At 39.4% G+C, this 16,526-nt stretch overlaps 1 protein-coding gene across 1 annotated transcript in view; it reads right to left on the bottom strand.

Annotated features, from left to right (window-relative positions):
* Positions 1-4,160, bottom strand: part of TRPM6 (transient receptor potential cation channel subfamily M member 6) — a 146,904-nt gene extending 142,744 nt beyond the window's left edge. The window contains exon 1 of the mRNA XM_037797533.1: positions 4,103-4,160. Coding sequence (XP_037653461.1) covers positions 4,103-4,120 — 18 coding nt within the window. The 5' untranslated portion in view covers positions 4,121-4,160. The remainder of the gene's footprint in view (positions 1-4,102) is intronic.
* Positions 4,161-16,526: the final 12,366 nt, after the last annotated feature.

Genomic DNA, 16,526 nt, shown 5'->3' with positions numbered 1-16,526 from the left:
CAGAGAAATAAAGCTGAGGGAGTTTGTTACCAGTAGACCAGCCCTACAAGAGATACTAAAGAGAATTCTGCAAATTGGAAGGAAAAAATAATAGACAATAAATTCAAGCCTCATGAAGAAATAAAAATCTCTCGTAAGGTTAACAACATGGGTAAATTTAAATACCAGTACTATGATATTTTTGTCCTGTAACACCACTTTTTTCTTCCTACAGGATCTAAAATGCATATGCATAAACTGTAATGATAGATCATTCATTTTGTACTCATAATGCATAAACATGCAATTTGTGACAAGAACTACATAAAGATGGGGTGACGAAGAGGTATAGGAGCCTAGTTTGTACATACCATTGAAGTGAAGTTGGTATCTAAGCAAATGAGAGTGTTATAGATTTAGGATATTAAATATAAGCCCCATGGTAACTACAAAAAAAAAATTGGAGAATATGCAAACTCATAGAGGCAAAAATTAGAGTACAGGTTACCAGGGGCAGGGGGCAGGGTCCACAGAGAGTTATTGCATAATGGCTGTAGGGTTTCTGTTTGGGGAGATGGGTAAGTTTTAGTAATGAAAGGTGGTGAAGGTTCCAAAACACTGTAAATATGTATAATCCCACTGAATAGTATGCTTGGAAGCGATTGAGATGGGAAAGTTTATGTTGTATATCTGTTCCCATAACTGGAAAAAAAAGAGCAACCAGAGAGACAATGACAATGAAATGCAATACATGAGCATGGACAGGATCTATCAAGGGAGGAGAAAAGGCTCAATAGGACATTATTGGGACATAAGAAAAAATTGGAAAATAGACTGTAAGCTATATCAATGCTAAATTTCTTGAATTGATAACTACATTTAAGGTGGTTACATAAGTGAATATTCTTGTTCTTAGGAAATATACACGGTATTAAGTGTTCAAAAGCATGATGTACACCACCTACACCCAACTATTCAGAAAATGGTTTGATAAATACATAGACAGACAGATAGATGGATAGATAAATGGATTGATAGGCTGACTGAGGGACAGATAGATGGAATGATATGGCAATTGTGGCAAAATGTTAAAATTGGCAGATGTGGTATTTGAAAAGATGGGGGAATATTGGAGTTCTCTGTATGGGGTTTGTATTATTTCTGTAACTGTCCTGTGAGCTTGAAAGTATTCCAAAATAAAAAGTTTTAATAAGAAAACACATATGGATATAACAGAGTGTGCCTAAATAATATTGTCCAAATAGGTAACAATTTGATTAGCCCTGGATTGAGGAAGGGGTAGATAAAGGATGAACATGGGGTTTTCTGTTTGAATTCTTATTTGTTAACAGAAATTTTTTAGAAAGATGATTTGTTATAAGAATTTATTAATTCAATATACCTTACATTTAGAGAATGTGCTTCACCAAACTGATGTAAAATCCAAGAAAGAAGACATGGGATGCAGGGAACAAGATGTAATACAAAAGAGAGGTGCACAGAATCCCCAAGATGATGGTAAAGAGAGATCCCAAAGTAGCAGCTGTGCATCAAACATCAAAGTCAGAAAGTTACATTTAAGATGATAAAAGTGATTAAAATCAATGTTGTACCAGACCATCTTGGGAGGAAATTTGGACAACTGGCAAATAACTTGTGGTTAAATTCATGAAAATTCCATAGCAAACTCTGCAAACATGCACTGTGGTAGTTTTGAGATGTTATGTACCCCCAAAGAGGCCATGTTCTTTTAATCCATCCCTGTGGGGGCAGATCTATTGTGGGTGGGACATTTTGGTTAAGTTGTTTCTATTGGGATGTGTTCCAGCCCATTCAAGGTGGGTGTTAATCCTTTACTGGAGCCCTTTAGGAGAGGATAAAAGGCAGAAACAGAGAGAGAGAGGGAGAGTTGAGAGAGAAACACCCAGAGAGAGCTGAGAGAAAAAGCCACTGAAACCAGGAGCTGAAAGCAATGAATCCCGGGAGTGAAGGACCAGCAGATGCTGTCCGTGTGCCTTCCCATGTGACAGAGAAACCCCAGATACCAGCAGCCTTTGTTCAGAGAAGGTATCGTTCTGTTGACACATTAATTGGGACATTTTCATGGCCTTAGAGCTGTAAATTTGTAAACTAATAAATCCCCCTTGTAAAAGCCAACCGTTTCTGGTATATTGCATTCCAGTGGTTTTAGTAAACCGAAACACACACCGAAAGACAACTCCAGGGAAAACAAAAGTGAAAAGCGAAAGTAGTTATAGCACACTGCATAACTTGGCTCTTACTAGCATTTAGGGAGGCATATAGTAATGTTAACCTAATTAAATATTAACCTAACCAAAAATTATGAGATAAATTCAGAGGATGGATGGAACAGGAAGGACAGGTAGGGACAAGAAGGCAAAAGAAAGCTAAATCCTCATATTCCAAGCTGAAAAGTCAATACATGATGATCATACTGAAAAATCAAGAAGAAGCAATAAAAGTATTATTTAGAGACATGAATAAACATCAACTAGCTTAAAGAGACAAAAATCAGGAAATGATAGAGGGTTCTGCTGCTTTTAGTAATAAATTTTCTTAGGGAATTATTTGATTCTGAACTATGTGTATGTAAACTTCAAAAAAACTAAAAAGTTTTAAAAAATAGAAAAAAAAGGAAAAGAGAACCACTGAGATCAACACCATGTAGGCTTCTGAAATAAGGTACAGGTAGAACAGCCACTTTCTGTTCCAACACTATAGGATTCTACCACAAGTGTGATAAAAGTCACTCTGAAATTATTTGGCTCTTTAGCCTATACTGAAAACTCATGATTTAAAAACTCAGTGAGAAATAAAAAAGAGAAAGAAAAAGAGACAAGGCACATTTCAGATGTAGTATTTGCTAAATGCTTGATAGTTTTGGCATAGAAGTCCTGCCCCCCAAAATTAGTCAGGAGAGAAATGTAAATAGGCAAGATAAGGCCAAAATTGTGACAGATCACCATTATAGTGCCTGATTGTTTCCCCCTCTCTTTTGGGTGTGCAGTCAACTCAAATGCTGTTCATGCCCTTGTCCATCAAGACAAGTTTAATACTAGCCAGGAGTACTAATGCTCAGTCTTCTCCCAAAAAAGGAAGCTCATGCTGAATCCCATCCCAAATGGTTTGCAACCTCTGAGAACAGTCAAACAGATTCTGACAGCCAAATGCAGGTGAGAAAATGAATGCCTGCCAATCCAAAATATCTAAATCTTTATCAGTTGTGGAAGAATCTAATGCAGATGAGAAATGATACATCAAAATTTGTATACAGGGGAAAGCAATTGAAGAACCCATTTCCCACTTTGGCATTTAAGGGGATCCACATTCTCCCTAGAACAAATGATCACAAACATCTATGCCCTTTGTGTTTTAAAGCACTAACCTATGTTCAACTCTCAACTCTTTTTCTCTCAGCTTCATTTTCCTCATATGTAAACCAAAGTGGGGCAGACAGGACTGGATGGGAGAGGGAGGGAGTTTTCAGAGGATACAGAGACCTCATAGAGTGATTGACAGGATAAAATAACAGCAAACTTTTACAAGCTGCTAAAACATTGTTATTTTAAGTGCACTGCATGTTAGTCTCTCATTTTCCCAACATGAAACCGAAGTGCAGGGGTTAAATAACTTGCCCAGGATCACTGCTGCTAAGTGGTGGAGCTGGGATATTAATTCAGGTAGTCTGGTTCCTGAGAATGTAACAATCAGACTATGCTGAAATGAGCTAACATTTGTCAAACATCCTGTGCAATGCCTGAAACTCAATGTGCTCAGTAAATGGCATTTGTTATTCACACACAGTGTGTGCAAGTCCAGACAAAATAGGCCAGTGATCATCAGTTTGATGCTTGCCCGCCTTGTAAGAGACCAAGGCATGGCCAAGATCCTACTCTTCTCTCCCTAACTCCTAAACTCACTTCTTTCCCAAGGCTCCCCTGCGATCTCCCTGCGGCAGGAGGGGGAGCCCGCCCTCTCCAAGTCCCCAGAGCTTCCTGCCGCGCTCGGCGCCAGTAGTCTTGGAGGAACCCTCGCGGAGAACCCGAGGCTGGGCGGCGCCAAGGAAGCAGACGAAGCGTCAAGTATTGGGGTTCTGGTTTACCTTGACTTGCACTCTCATCGCGCTCGGATTCCGGCGCTGAGCTCACAGAGCAGCCAGGACACTTCTCCAGCCGCCGGCTCGCCCAGGGACACGCGGCTGACCTGGCGGCTCACAACTGCGCCTTCTCTCTTCCGCGCTCCCGCCTCGAGCCAACTCCGAACTCTCCTCTCTCGTCCGCCCGCAGCGGAACCAGCCAGCTGCCTCCACTCCCGGAATGTTGCCCCTCCGCCCTAAGCTGAACCCCTAGCCCCGTTAGGTTTTCGCTCTGACACCACCTCCGCGCTGGCCCCATTCCAGCATCTAGAACGGGCGTTGCGGGACCTGCTCAGTAGTAGAGTACCCTATGTTAGTCGAAACTTCAGATGTGATAATTATCTTCGGGTGGAGACCAGAGGACATGAAAGTCTGTGTTTTGTAAGTCCTCGCTATTCTAGATCCTTGTTAGATACTTGTGTGCGTGGCTCCACCCAAAGCCGTTCAGGGCCTTGGGCTCAGAACTGTTGAATCGCCTTAAGCCCCTTTGCCCCACCTGCTGTGAGCTCTCGGAGCGAGCATACCTGTAAGGGCTCCACAGCAGGTCGTGCTTGCATTCTGGACTTGCAGACCCCACTACCAAAGCCTTGTCTGAGCTTCTGACCTGTGGAGTCAGAAGATGAGGGCTCCACCTCTGCACGTTGCCTTTTACAGCCCTGTGGATTTGTCACCATACCTTTTGGCCTCAGTTACCTTCTATGTAGAAAGGAGGTGATTCCGACCTTACTTGGGTCAAAGGAGTATGGTGAGGATTGAATGAGATGTTCACGTTCATCACAGACATATTTTATGGTACTGTATGGTTATTGTTAATATGATGGCGTCGGAACACCTGAGGTTTAAGCTAACTATGCTTTTACTACCTATGAGATAATGGGCAAGTCGAATGACTCCTCTGGGCCTCATGTTACTCATCTATGCAGTAGGAATCATAGCAAATAAACCCACCTTCCTCATGGGGTTATACTGAACAAGGGAAATCACTTAGTGTACTTTAAAGGTACAGTACTAGACAGATGCTTTCATTATTTCTTTTATTTTTCTGCAGGGATTCCAGGCTAGGCAGTCATGATTAAGGCCTCTGCCCAGTGATTATGGGTGGATCCCAGTATGAATGCTCAGGTGAAACAAAGCACACAGGCAAAGAGATGTTGCATTACAAGTGTTGTAATTAACAATGCTAGCCATTTATTCCTGGTGACTGACTTAAATTAGGGGCACTTACTCATTTGGTCCATTCTGAACTTCTGCCCAGTGAGCTCACATTTGCAGATAGAGTTAATAGGTCCTTCCTCCTCCCCCCACCCCTTCTCAGTGGGGTTTTAATGGAAGGTTCTTTGTTTATTGGAAAAGTTGAACATCTGTGTGTAGTGGCATTTTGTTGTTATTGTTTTAACATCAACACATTTACTCTCCTTTCCTCTCTTTGTTCCATCTCCTTCAAAAAGTTAATGATCCCTAAACTGTTAACAGGTTCATAGGCCTCTCTGAGGCAGATAAGTCTCTCTTGATTGGTGTTCTCCAAACGTTTTCCCCATTAGGTCTCTCTCAGAGCCAGAGTCTGGAAGCACCCCAAAGGAAGCTCGCTGAATTCTGCAGACCCATGGAGAAAAGTGGGCATTTGGAACCCAAGATTAAGAATCTTGGTGCACTGTGACTACCTCATCTTGCTTATCTCTCTGGTAGATTTACATACATGTTAGGATGGTCATATTTTCTTTTCAGATCAAGCTTTAAGGTGTTTGGAGCCTATAATACCAGGGTGGTTCCAGAGCTTAAGGCATCTCATTTAATTTACATGTAACCTTTGGTTCCAAAGCTGCATCACAAACACCCTAGGTATTTTTCAAAAGTACAGATGCCAGGCTCCCTGCTCCCCATCCAGGCCTCTTGTATCAGCATTTCTGGGGTGGAGCCCAGGAAGTTGCACAAGTCCCTCAGTCAACTGCAAATCTTACCTATAAAAGTCTTCTGTCCACAAATATGCCTCTTCCCAGAAGCTAGGCATGACATTTAAATTTTAGAATGTCCATTGGTCATCTAGTATAGATTGATTCTGGCCAAACAAGTGTTTCCTGAACACAGACTGTTTGTCAGACATCCTCCTGCTGGGCAGTGGGAATACAAAGATGAATAAGGCATTGTCCAGTTGCAAAGAGCACAAATTCGTAGGAGGATGAACAATCAAAAACGCAAAAGTTCCTGGCCACCAATGCTCATCTGTGTAAACAATGCTTTATTTTCTCAGTCACCTCATCCCTGTCGTCTTCTTCCCATTCTTTTCTCCTGTGTTTTCTTCTTTCTCTGACCTCCCTTTCTCCCTGGTCTGGTAGGTCTTCAAGCCTTCCAATTGGCCATTTGTCAGTGTTTGAGTCTTGATTTAAGATGATCTTAAGGTGCTGCAACAGGATTTACAGTAAACCTAATGATTTCAAAATGGAGGACGAACAGCTTATTTTTCAGTTGAGAAAAATGGGAGCAACTTTTTTTTTTTAACATAGAAAGATCTTAATGAATCCCAATAATCAGAGGCCACTGAAAAGTAGTTTCGTATACATACATTCTTCTCCTGTAGCAAATTGTTTCAAGTGTGGATTTGGGTTTGGTTTGGTTTTCTTTATGGGGGGGGGGGGGTAGTAAAGGTTGTTGGGGGGTGTTTTAGTTTGCTAATGCTGCCAGAATGCAAAACACCAGAGATGGATTGGCTTTTATAAAAGGGGGTTTATTTGGTTACACAGTTACAGTCTTAAGGCCATATAGTGTCCAAGGTTACACAGCAGCAATCGGGTACCTTCACTGGAGGATGGCAAATGATGTCCGGAAAACCTCTGTTAGTGGGGAAGGCATGTGGCTGGCATCTGCTCCAAAGTTCTGGTTTCAAAATGGCTTTCTCCCAGGACGTTCCTCTCTAGGCTGCAGTTCCTCAAAAATGTCACTCTTAGTTGCACTTGGAATATTTGTCCTCTCTCAGCTTCTCCAGAGCAGGAGTCTGCTTTCAATGGCCATCTCCAACTGTCTCTCATCTGCAGCTTCTTGTGCTTTCTTCAAAGTGTTCCCCTTGGCTGTAGCCCCTCTTCAAAGCATCACTCACAACTGCACTGACTTGCCCCTGCTCATCAGCTCATTTATTTGGTTCCACTGATCAAAGCCCACCCTAAATGGGTGGGGCCACGCCTCCATGGAAATTATCTCATCAGAGTTATCACCTACAGTTGAGTGGGGCACATCTCCAAAGAAACACTCAAAGAAATCTAATCAAAACTGATAACGTCTGCCCACACAAGAATACATCAAAGATAATGGCATTTGGGAGACACAATACATTCAGACTGGCACAGGGGGTTTTGCCAAGTAATGCTTCTCAATCTCTCTGGACAGCCCAAAAAAAAACTGAGAAATAAATAGCTCTATTTCTTGGCATGAAGAAGAAGAAAGAACACCATGGCAAACCTTAACCCAACCCATCTCTTCTATGGCATATTATCATCTCTGGTTCATGGCCCTTCTTTGGGTCTCCAGCACTTTCCTTTCAGAAGCAGAAAGGAAATAAAATAAATGCACTGTTATCTGAAAGGAGTAATGGAAATTATGATAGGCCTAGAGGGCATTGGCAAGTAGGGGAAGTTTAAAGATATGGCTTATTATTTAAGAAGTCACATAGGGATGGAGAACATCTTCTTGACAAAAAGGGGTATGTGAAAGAAAATGAACTAAGCTTCAGTGGCAGAGAGATTCCAAAAGGAGCTGAGAGGTCACTCTGGTGGGCACTCTTATGCATAATATAGATAACTTTTTTTAGGTTCTAATGAATTGGAATAGCTAGCAGTAAATACCTGAAACTATCAAATTACAAACCAGAACCCTTGAATCTTGAAGACGATTTTATAAAAATGTAGCTTATGAGGGGGGACAATGTGATTGGGAAAGCCATGTGGACCACATTCCCCTTTGTCTAGTTTATGGATGGATGAGTAGAAAAATGGGGGGAGGAAAAAAAAAAAAGAGGCACCCAGTGTTTTTTACTTTAATTGTTCTTTTTCACTTTAATTTTTATTCTTATTATTTTAGTGTGTGTGGTAATGAAAATGTCAAAAATTAATTTTGGTGATAAATGCACAACTGTATAATGGTACTGTAAACAATTGAATGTATGTTTTGTTTTGTATGACTGCATGGTATGTGAATATATCTCAATAAAATGAATTAAAAAAATCCTAAAAAAAAAAGAAGTCACATAAAGGTGCATTGCAGGTAATGAGGGATAAAATTCAGCCCTTCCAGTCCATTCCTGTGTAGCCGTTTTTGTTTTCAGCCTTTCTATTCAATCCCTAAGTGTTAAGTTTGAATTGTATCCATTCGTTCTTCTAAAGTACTGCAGATCAAACTTCCTTTTGAAAGGAAACAACATATTGTCCTCTGCTTGCTGAATATTTTTTTTCTCTTATTTATTACTTCTATGGGAGTATACTCCAAATTTGTTTCTGTATTTTCCATGAAAACAGATATTTCTCCTGTCATATATCAAAGATTAAAATATTTATGGTTGGCAGGGTGGAGAAATAAGAACCCTCAAATACTTTTGGTAGGAGTTTAAAATGGTACTCTTTTTGAAGGCATTTTAGCAACCTGGATTTATAGCATATCCATAGGCACCACAATTCCAGCCCTAGGACTGACTGTACTTTGAAATATACAAAAATACAAATAGCACCCTTTGTAATGAAGAAAGATTGCTAATAATCCAAACAGGCTTCAGGGAACATTCAAGTAAATAAACTGTAGTATGTCCATACCATGAAACCTATGCAACTTTAGTTAGATCTAAATGTACAGACATGGAAAGGGAAAGTAGCAACTAGTAGTAAAAAATATGGTGCCTTTAAAAAAAAAAAAAAAAAAAGTTATATATGTTGAAATATGCACTGGAAAGATCTAGAAGAATACACACAGAACTTGTAACAAGGGAAGACATACTAAAAACTAATCATCATTATCTGAAGTTCAAATTCAGATCTTGGTCATCTTATTACACAAGATGGTTGCACAATCTTCAGGCAGCTATGAGTGCTCTTTAAAAGTGAGCATTAAACACTGAAATGAGCCTAAGCACATAAGAGCTGTATAACTGCACCTTCACATTCAACTCTGAATGATCCTTGAAGGGAAGGAGGGTCTTAAAATTAGTTGAGTGCCTCTAACAAAGTGCCAGGCACGCTGATAGATACCTTCTTCTTCAGCATCTTTAAAACAAACAAAACTTAGAGGGTAGATTGTTTAATGACCACAAATTCTTCCCATCCCAAAGGCACAGCACTTAGTGCCTTTGCAAGGCCCTACCCATGCAGAGGTGGAGCCTCTTGAATCGGGCCTTGTGACCAATAGAATACAGTGGAAGTGACATGGTTTAAATTCCTGAGCCTTGACCTCAAGTGGCCTTGCAGCTTCTACCTTTGCCCTTCTTGAGCACAGCCCTGAGACCATTGTCCTGGAAAAAGAAAGACCACTTGGAGCGACAAACAAACCCTTAGGACCACCCAGACAACTCTCAGAATCGTGAGAACTAATAAATTGATTGTAAAGTCACTAAATTTGGATTTGCTGTGCAGTAGTGGATAATGAAAACAGTTTACTTTCTCATTTTTTTCCTCAATTTTTTCTGCAAAGGGACCCAGGAAATTTAGAAATTGTCATCACACCAGCAGTCTCATAAGCCAGTAAGGTGTGAAGCTGGAAAATTTTGAGCACAGGTCTGCAAAGTTTCATTGTTTCTTCTACATACACCATGAAAATAGTGGGCATTCACTAAAATTTTTGTTCAGTGACTGCATGAATCAAAACTTGGCTTTTATTACTTATATATAAATATATTAGAATATTTTTCAGTATATATATATTTTGACTGGAAATGTATATTATTTTTCAGTATGTATATATTTGACAGTAAATGTATACCAGTTCTAAATTTTTAAACCTTACACCTTTGTCTTGATTAATTTACCTGAGAGGACATACTGTTCAAGCTATTATATTCTCTTTACATGTTGAACCACAGTTGTTCATCCATGAAACAACTGCTCTATTTAGTAGCTTAAGGAATTGGGCTTTTCCAGTTCAGGTGAGAAAACTGAGGAATGGAAAAGATAAATGACTGAACCAGAAGAAATTAACTAATTGAACACTTCATTCCTAACTCGTGTTTCTAGCACTTTTTCTTTTTCAACGTTTTATTTTGAAATAAGTAAAGTCTCACAGGAAGTTGTAAAAAAGAATTGTACATAGAGTACCTTGGACTAAAATTTAAATATTTTGAATATTCCTCCTGAATATCAATGTGTGCATAAAATTATCAATGTGTGCCATAAATAAATGGGGGAAGAAATGATGACTTTTTGGGTACTCGCTGTGTGCTAAGAACTTTGCTAAGAGCCTTATTTTTTTTTTAATCTTATTTTATTTAATACATCATTATCCCTCATTTTATAAGAAAGCTGAGTTTCCAAACAGCCAAATACTTTGTCCCAAACTGCAGAATGAGTAAGTGGCAGAGCTGGAATTCCAAAGTCAGTCTGACCCCAAGGCTCACAGTCTTTCCATGATTTCAGAGCTCATATTCCAAACAACCTCAACATCCATTGACTGGAGGGTTTTTACTTTGTTCTTAGGTCATTTTTAAAATCCTTGCTTCAGTGAAAGTATTTACAAATGCTGGGCAAAAAAAAAAAACACATTTTTTCTAACCAACTTTCAGTACAATTATATGTCTGCACTGCAAAGGAATGTTCACATTTACATTTCCTGTGCTGATGAAATCTTTAGATTATATCTTTCTCTAAATAAATTGCATGTGTTTTACTTCAGGGTGGAAAATTCAAATTCCAAGCATTTTTGTATTATCTATGAAGGTAAAATAATCCAAATGTTATTGAGAAAAGGTGGTTATGTGTAAATAATAAATTCAGAATTAATATAATTCAACCATAAAATATATTTAGCTATCTTAGATTCTGGTAAAATGGAGACTGCTTCACTGATCTAAGAACAAAATGCTGTCATAAAAGGCCTCATAACCCAGTGTTTTGGTTTGCTAATGATGCCATTTTGCAAAACACCAGAAATAGATTGGCTTTTATAAAGTGGGTTTATTTGGTTACAAAGTTACAGTCTGAAGGCCATAAAGTGTCCAAGGTAAGGCATCAATACAACAGGGTACCTTCACTGAAGGATGGCTGATGGGATCTGAAAACCTCTGTTACTTGGGAAGGCATGCGGCTGGCATCTGCCTGCTCCCAGGTTGCGTTCCAAAATGGCATTCTCCAAAGTGTCAGTGTCAGCTTCCAATGGCAGTCTTCAAAATGTGTCCCTCAGCTGCAGCTCTTCCAAAATTTCACTCTCAGTTGCTCTGAGGTCCCTCTGTTTGTGAGCTCTTTTTATAGGACTCCGGTGACCTAATCAAGACCCATCCTGAATGGGTGGGGCCACATTTCCATGGAAACAACCTAATCCAAAGGTTCCAACCTAATCAATACTAATACATCTGCCCCCACAAGACTGCATCAAAGAACATGGCTTTTTCTGAGGGACGTAATATAGCCAAACCGACACACTCTGTGACCCAGAAAGGTGTTATCTAGAACTCTGGCCACCCCTCCCCCAAAATAACATTGCATAAGATGCATATTTATAAATAGGGTATTCAGATCAAAATTGTATAACCTAATATTGGAAATTAACTATGAAGTTTATGCAAAGTGAAAAAAAGGAGCTGGAAAATGCCTGTACCACAGATATACAACTATGGCAAAAAACTGTAGAAAACAACTGGGAAGATGTGTCTCCTGTGTTTCCTTCTTCCTTTTCTCTTTTACAAGTATTCTGTCATATGATCCTATTACTTTTATAATTTTTTTAAATTAATTAAGAATGAAAATGTCATATGTCTTGGAATGATGTAAGATTAGCCTAAATTTCCATGTTACACTTTTTCCTGATCATTTGTTCTTCCTGATTAATAAAACATTTATTTTACTTATTTCCCAAATCCTGTGAGCCAAAATTTTGGTACCAATGCTATTATATTTTTTACGTTTTATTATTCATTGAATTGAATAGCCTGGCGCATCTTAACCCCATGGTTTAGGATAATTTTGTTTTGGCAATAGCTGTTTAGCTGAACTCATAAGGATGCCAGTTTCCTTCTTTGCCAAGGAAAAATGTGTACCACTAGTTTACCTAAACTCACTGTGCTGGTTTGAATCTATTATGTACCCCATAAAAGACTATGTTCTTTTAATCCACTCCTGTGGAGGCAGACCTATTGTGGGTGGGAGATTGTTTCCATGGAGATATGACCCCACCCATTCAAGGTGGGTCTTAATCCTTTACTGGAATCCTGTAAGAGAGCTCAGAGAGAGTGAGAGAGAGAGAGAGCTGAGAGAGAGAGAGAGATCAGAGAAACTGAGAGAGACATTTTGGAGAGAAGCTAAAATATGTAATCCAGAGTTTGCCCCCAGGAGAAGCCAAGAGAGAAGCAAATACAGAAGCCTAGAGACATTTTGGAGGAAGCCGCGGAAACCAGAAGCTAAACCCAGGAGAGGCCTAGCAGACTCGGGCCATGTGTCTTCCCATGTGACAGTGGAACCCCAGATGCCATCAGCCTTTCCTCAGAGAAGGGATCTTACTCTTGATACCTTAATTGGCACATTTTCATGGCCTTAGAACTGTAGATTTGTGAACTAATAAACCCCCATTGTAAAAGCCAATCTGTTTCTGGTATATTGCATTTTGGCAGTTTTAGCAAACCGGAACACTTATGAAGAACAAGATGAATGAAGAAAGAATAACAATATAAGAATGAAATTAATCCTCTGGAAATTTTCAACATGGAATCTACATAGTATCATAATGATGAAGTTTCCTATTGATCTTTCCCAATAGTGCTGCAAAGACACAGATTGCATGCCATAAGCACATGAAGCCCTGATGGTTCCTTATCTAGTCCCTTACATACCTAGGCAAAGCAAAATGCATATTCCTCTCTCTAAATTCTTGTCTGCATAAGATGTTGAAAGGACAGGTGATCTGTTTTATATGCAATGTCTTGACCATGTCCAAAAACTTTTGTCACTACAAACACTTTGAACTAATTCAAGACATTTCCCCCACCAGAACTCAGAATAGAATTCATGAATTTTTTTCTATGCACTATAAAATTTGTTTAGAGGTGGGAGAAGGAAAAAGTAGCTTTAATTTCCTGAGTAAAAAAAATTCAAGTCTCATAGGAGAAAATCATCAACTTACATGCTAAAAATTGGCTAATCTATGGCACCTCCCAGACATGGCATCCCAGAGCTCAGTATGCTCTAGTCAGCTGCCACTTGAAGAGCCCTGTGCCACCAGTGACCAGTCTTTATTGCCCAGACCCACCTAGAAAGAGGAATCCTGGAATGCTAACAATCCTCCAAATTAGAAGGCTCTATCTCTCTAAGAATCTCCCATTTTGTTCCCTCTCCCCAATCCATCCTATGTTGTTAATGTCTAAATAGGATTGCCTCCTGATCATGTGTGTGTAATAGGAAGGCAGTGTCCACTAAGCATGCAGTTGCAACAATCTCTTCTGCTGTGGTGCTCCTGCCAAGCTTCTACTATCCATCCTTTTATGGGTCAAATTGTGTCTTCCAAAAAGTTATATTGAAGTCTTAACCCTCAATATCTCATAATGTGATCTTATCTGGAAATAGGGACCTTTCTGAGAGAAATAGCTAAATTAAGATGAGGTCATAAAAGAGTAGGGCAGTCATCTATTCCAATATCCTTTTAAGAAGAGACACAGACAGACACAGGGAGAAGACAGCCATGTGATGACAGAGGCAGAGATTGAAGTACTGCAGCTGCAAGCGAAGGAATGCCAAGGATTGCCAGCAAACCAATAGAAGTTAGTAAAAGACAAGGAAGGATTCTGCCATACAGGTTTCAGAGGGAGCATGACCCTGCTGATGCCTTGATTTTGAACTTCTAGCCTCCAGAACTGTGAGACAATAATTTCTGTTTTATGCCACCCAATTTGTGGTACTTTGTTACAGCAGCTGTGGGAAACTAAGACACGTCCCTACCAATTAGACTCATGGAAATTCTGCTACGTCTCATCTTTTAACTAAGTCCTATCTTTTAACTATAACTTCCCCTTCACCCAAAAGAGACCCAGTCTATGCCTCTCACACCATCATAAATATTAATAGCACCCTCTTTTACTCTCAAGAGTGCCCATATTTACACAGTCACCTTACCTTTCACACCAACACCGGCCTTCCTACAACTCAGCCATGAGGTCCCTCACAATCACAATGGTATCTCTGAATGCTACAGACCTCCCTGTGTGCAATCAGAAAAGAGATATGCATTTAAAAACTGTCATCATTTTTTTTGTTTTGCTTTAATTAGATTGTATGTCCTGTGAAGAAAGGAACTACTTCTTTCTCATTTTTGCATCACCCAGTATTTACATGGTCTGGCAGGCAAGAAACATTTATTTAACCAAATATGATTAAATTAATATAGCAGCCTTATTATCTCATCCTCTTTAGTAAAATATCATCCTTGCTTCAAAGCACCCTCTCTTGCTTTAAAACTTATCAAGAAATAGATGTAAATTGCTAAGCATCTATATTTTACTGGCTCAGAATTTCTCATTTAAAAACAAAAAAAAACCCACGAAGAGTAAGCAAATGGAAGCATTTTAGTTATGTCATTAGTATGCTTAGGTCAGCATGATTGTATCTACAGGGAGAAACAGGAAATATTTCACATTTATTAGTATCACATTCCCCTAAAATATTTTACAAAGTTGTAATAGTGTAGTGGAAATCAAAACCCGCAAAAGGAGAGGATAACTGCAAATAACGCAACTCATCATCAAGATAAGCAGACAATAGAAGGCAAGCACTCTTTATAGATTGCTGACTATATCCAATGGACAAGACATAGGTATTTATAGACTTAAAGTCCCATCTAGGACAGCACAGAGAAGACCCAAGAAGGCCAAACACTGCAGTTTGAGGATCTCTGAGGAAATGGAAATGTATGTGTGAACACGATCATGGGACCAAATTCAGTATCGGAAAAAAATGTATTTCAGAAATATATTTCTTAGTGGCCCTTCTTCCTCCCCTTATTGAGGGTAGACCTTGCTGTTACCAGATTTAGTTCAAGAACTAGGAGAAGTAAATAAGTAAATGTTTGCCAACATTCTCTTAACAGAAGTGCAGCGTTTTCAGTATAACTTCTTCCAGAATGATGGTGGAATCCCAGGGTTTAAAAGATTTGCAGCCTAGTAGGAATTGGGCTCTTTTCTTGACTTGGGCAGGACCCTACCTGAAGGTGTCAGTGGTAGCTTCAAATCCCATTGGGGAAGCCAAGGGAAGGGCTGCCTGTGCTCCTTGTTTGTGTAGACACCTCTCCTTTGTTACGTTCTGAATCTTCAGCCAAATAAGCCAGGCCCTCTTAGCAGGTGTGCATGTGTATGCCTCTCAAATGGGCTGCTAGACCTAGAAACCACCTCACCTTTGACTTAAAAGAACACACAACTCCATCTTCCACCTGTAGATTGTACCAGTGTCAACTTCCTTGTTGTAATATTAGACTGTAGTTACATAAGATGTTACCACTGGGGGAAGCTGAGTGAAGGGTACATGGGACCTCTCTATACTACTTTTGCCACATCCAGTGAGTCTATAATTATTTCCAAAGAAAAAGAAAACTCAGTTCGAGAGTTTTCTGCAGCACAGTCTTGACTGACAACCAGATTGACTTCTCTTTCCAATTCCGTTTTGCTTACTGACCTTTCACATGATTTCCATACTGTACCTTGCCTGTTCCATGCCACACTACTTGGTATACATGTATATTTACATTTTTATTGCATATATTTATATGTGTTTTCATATATTATGACTTTTGAGTCACTAAAGCACACATATATATAATACTTTTATAATACTATCTTAATTGCTAGCTGCTTTATATGTGTAAATATCTTGCATCCCCAGCAAGACTGTAAGACCTTTATATCTTTGTACTTTCTTCCTTGGCTCTCTATGGGACCAAGCACTGGTAACTCCATGGTGGGTACTCAATAAATACTACTTATGTGCATGAAAAAAAGAAAAATATTAAAGGAAATAAAGAGATAGTTAAAACGCTGACCAAGATTTTATTTTTTTTAACATAATATAATTTGGGGCCCAGAAAACATTTACTAGCCCAAGATTGGAGTCTGAAAGCTGTAGAAGCCTGTAAATTTGTCTCCTTTAATCCAAGTTGTCATCATAAACAGGCCCTTATCAACTAAGAAGCACAAAGGTTAGTCATCGGTACGTGGTTTTAACACTTGCCATAA

The sequence above is a fragment of the Choloepus didactylus genome, chromosome 10 (genome assembly GCF_015220235.1).
Source record: "Choloepus didactylus isolate mChoDid1 chromosome 10, mChoDid1.pri, whole genome shotgun sequence".
Lineage (NCBI taxonomy): Eukaryota > Metazoa > Chordata > Mammalia > Pilosa > Megalonychidae > Choloepus > Choloepus didactylus.
Note: the sequence above shows the minus strand (reverse complement) of the source record. Positions and strands in the feature narration are given on the sequence as shown.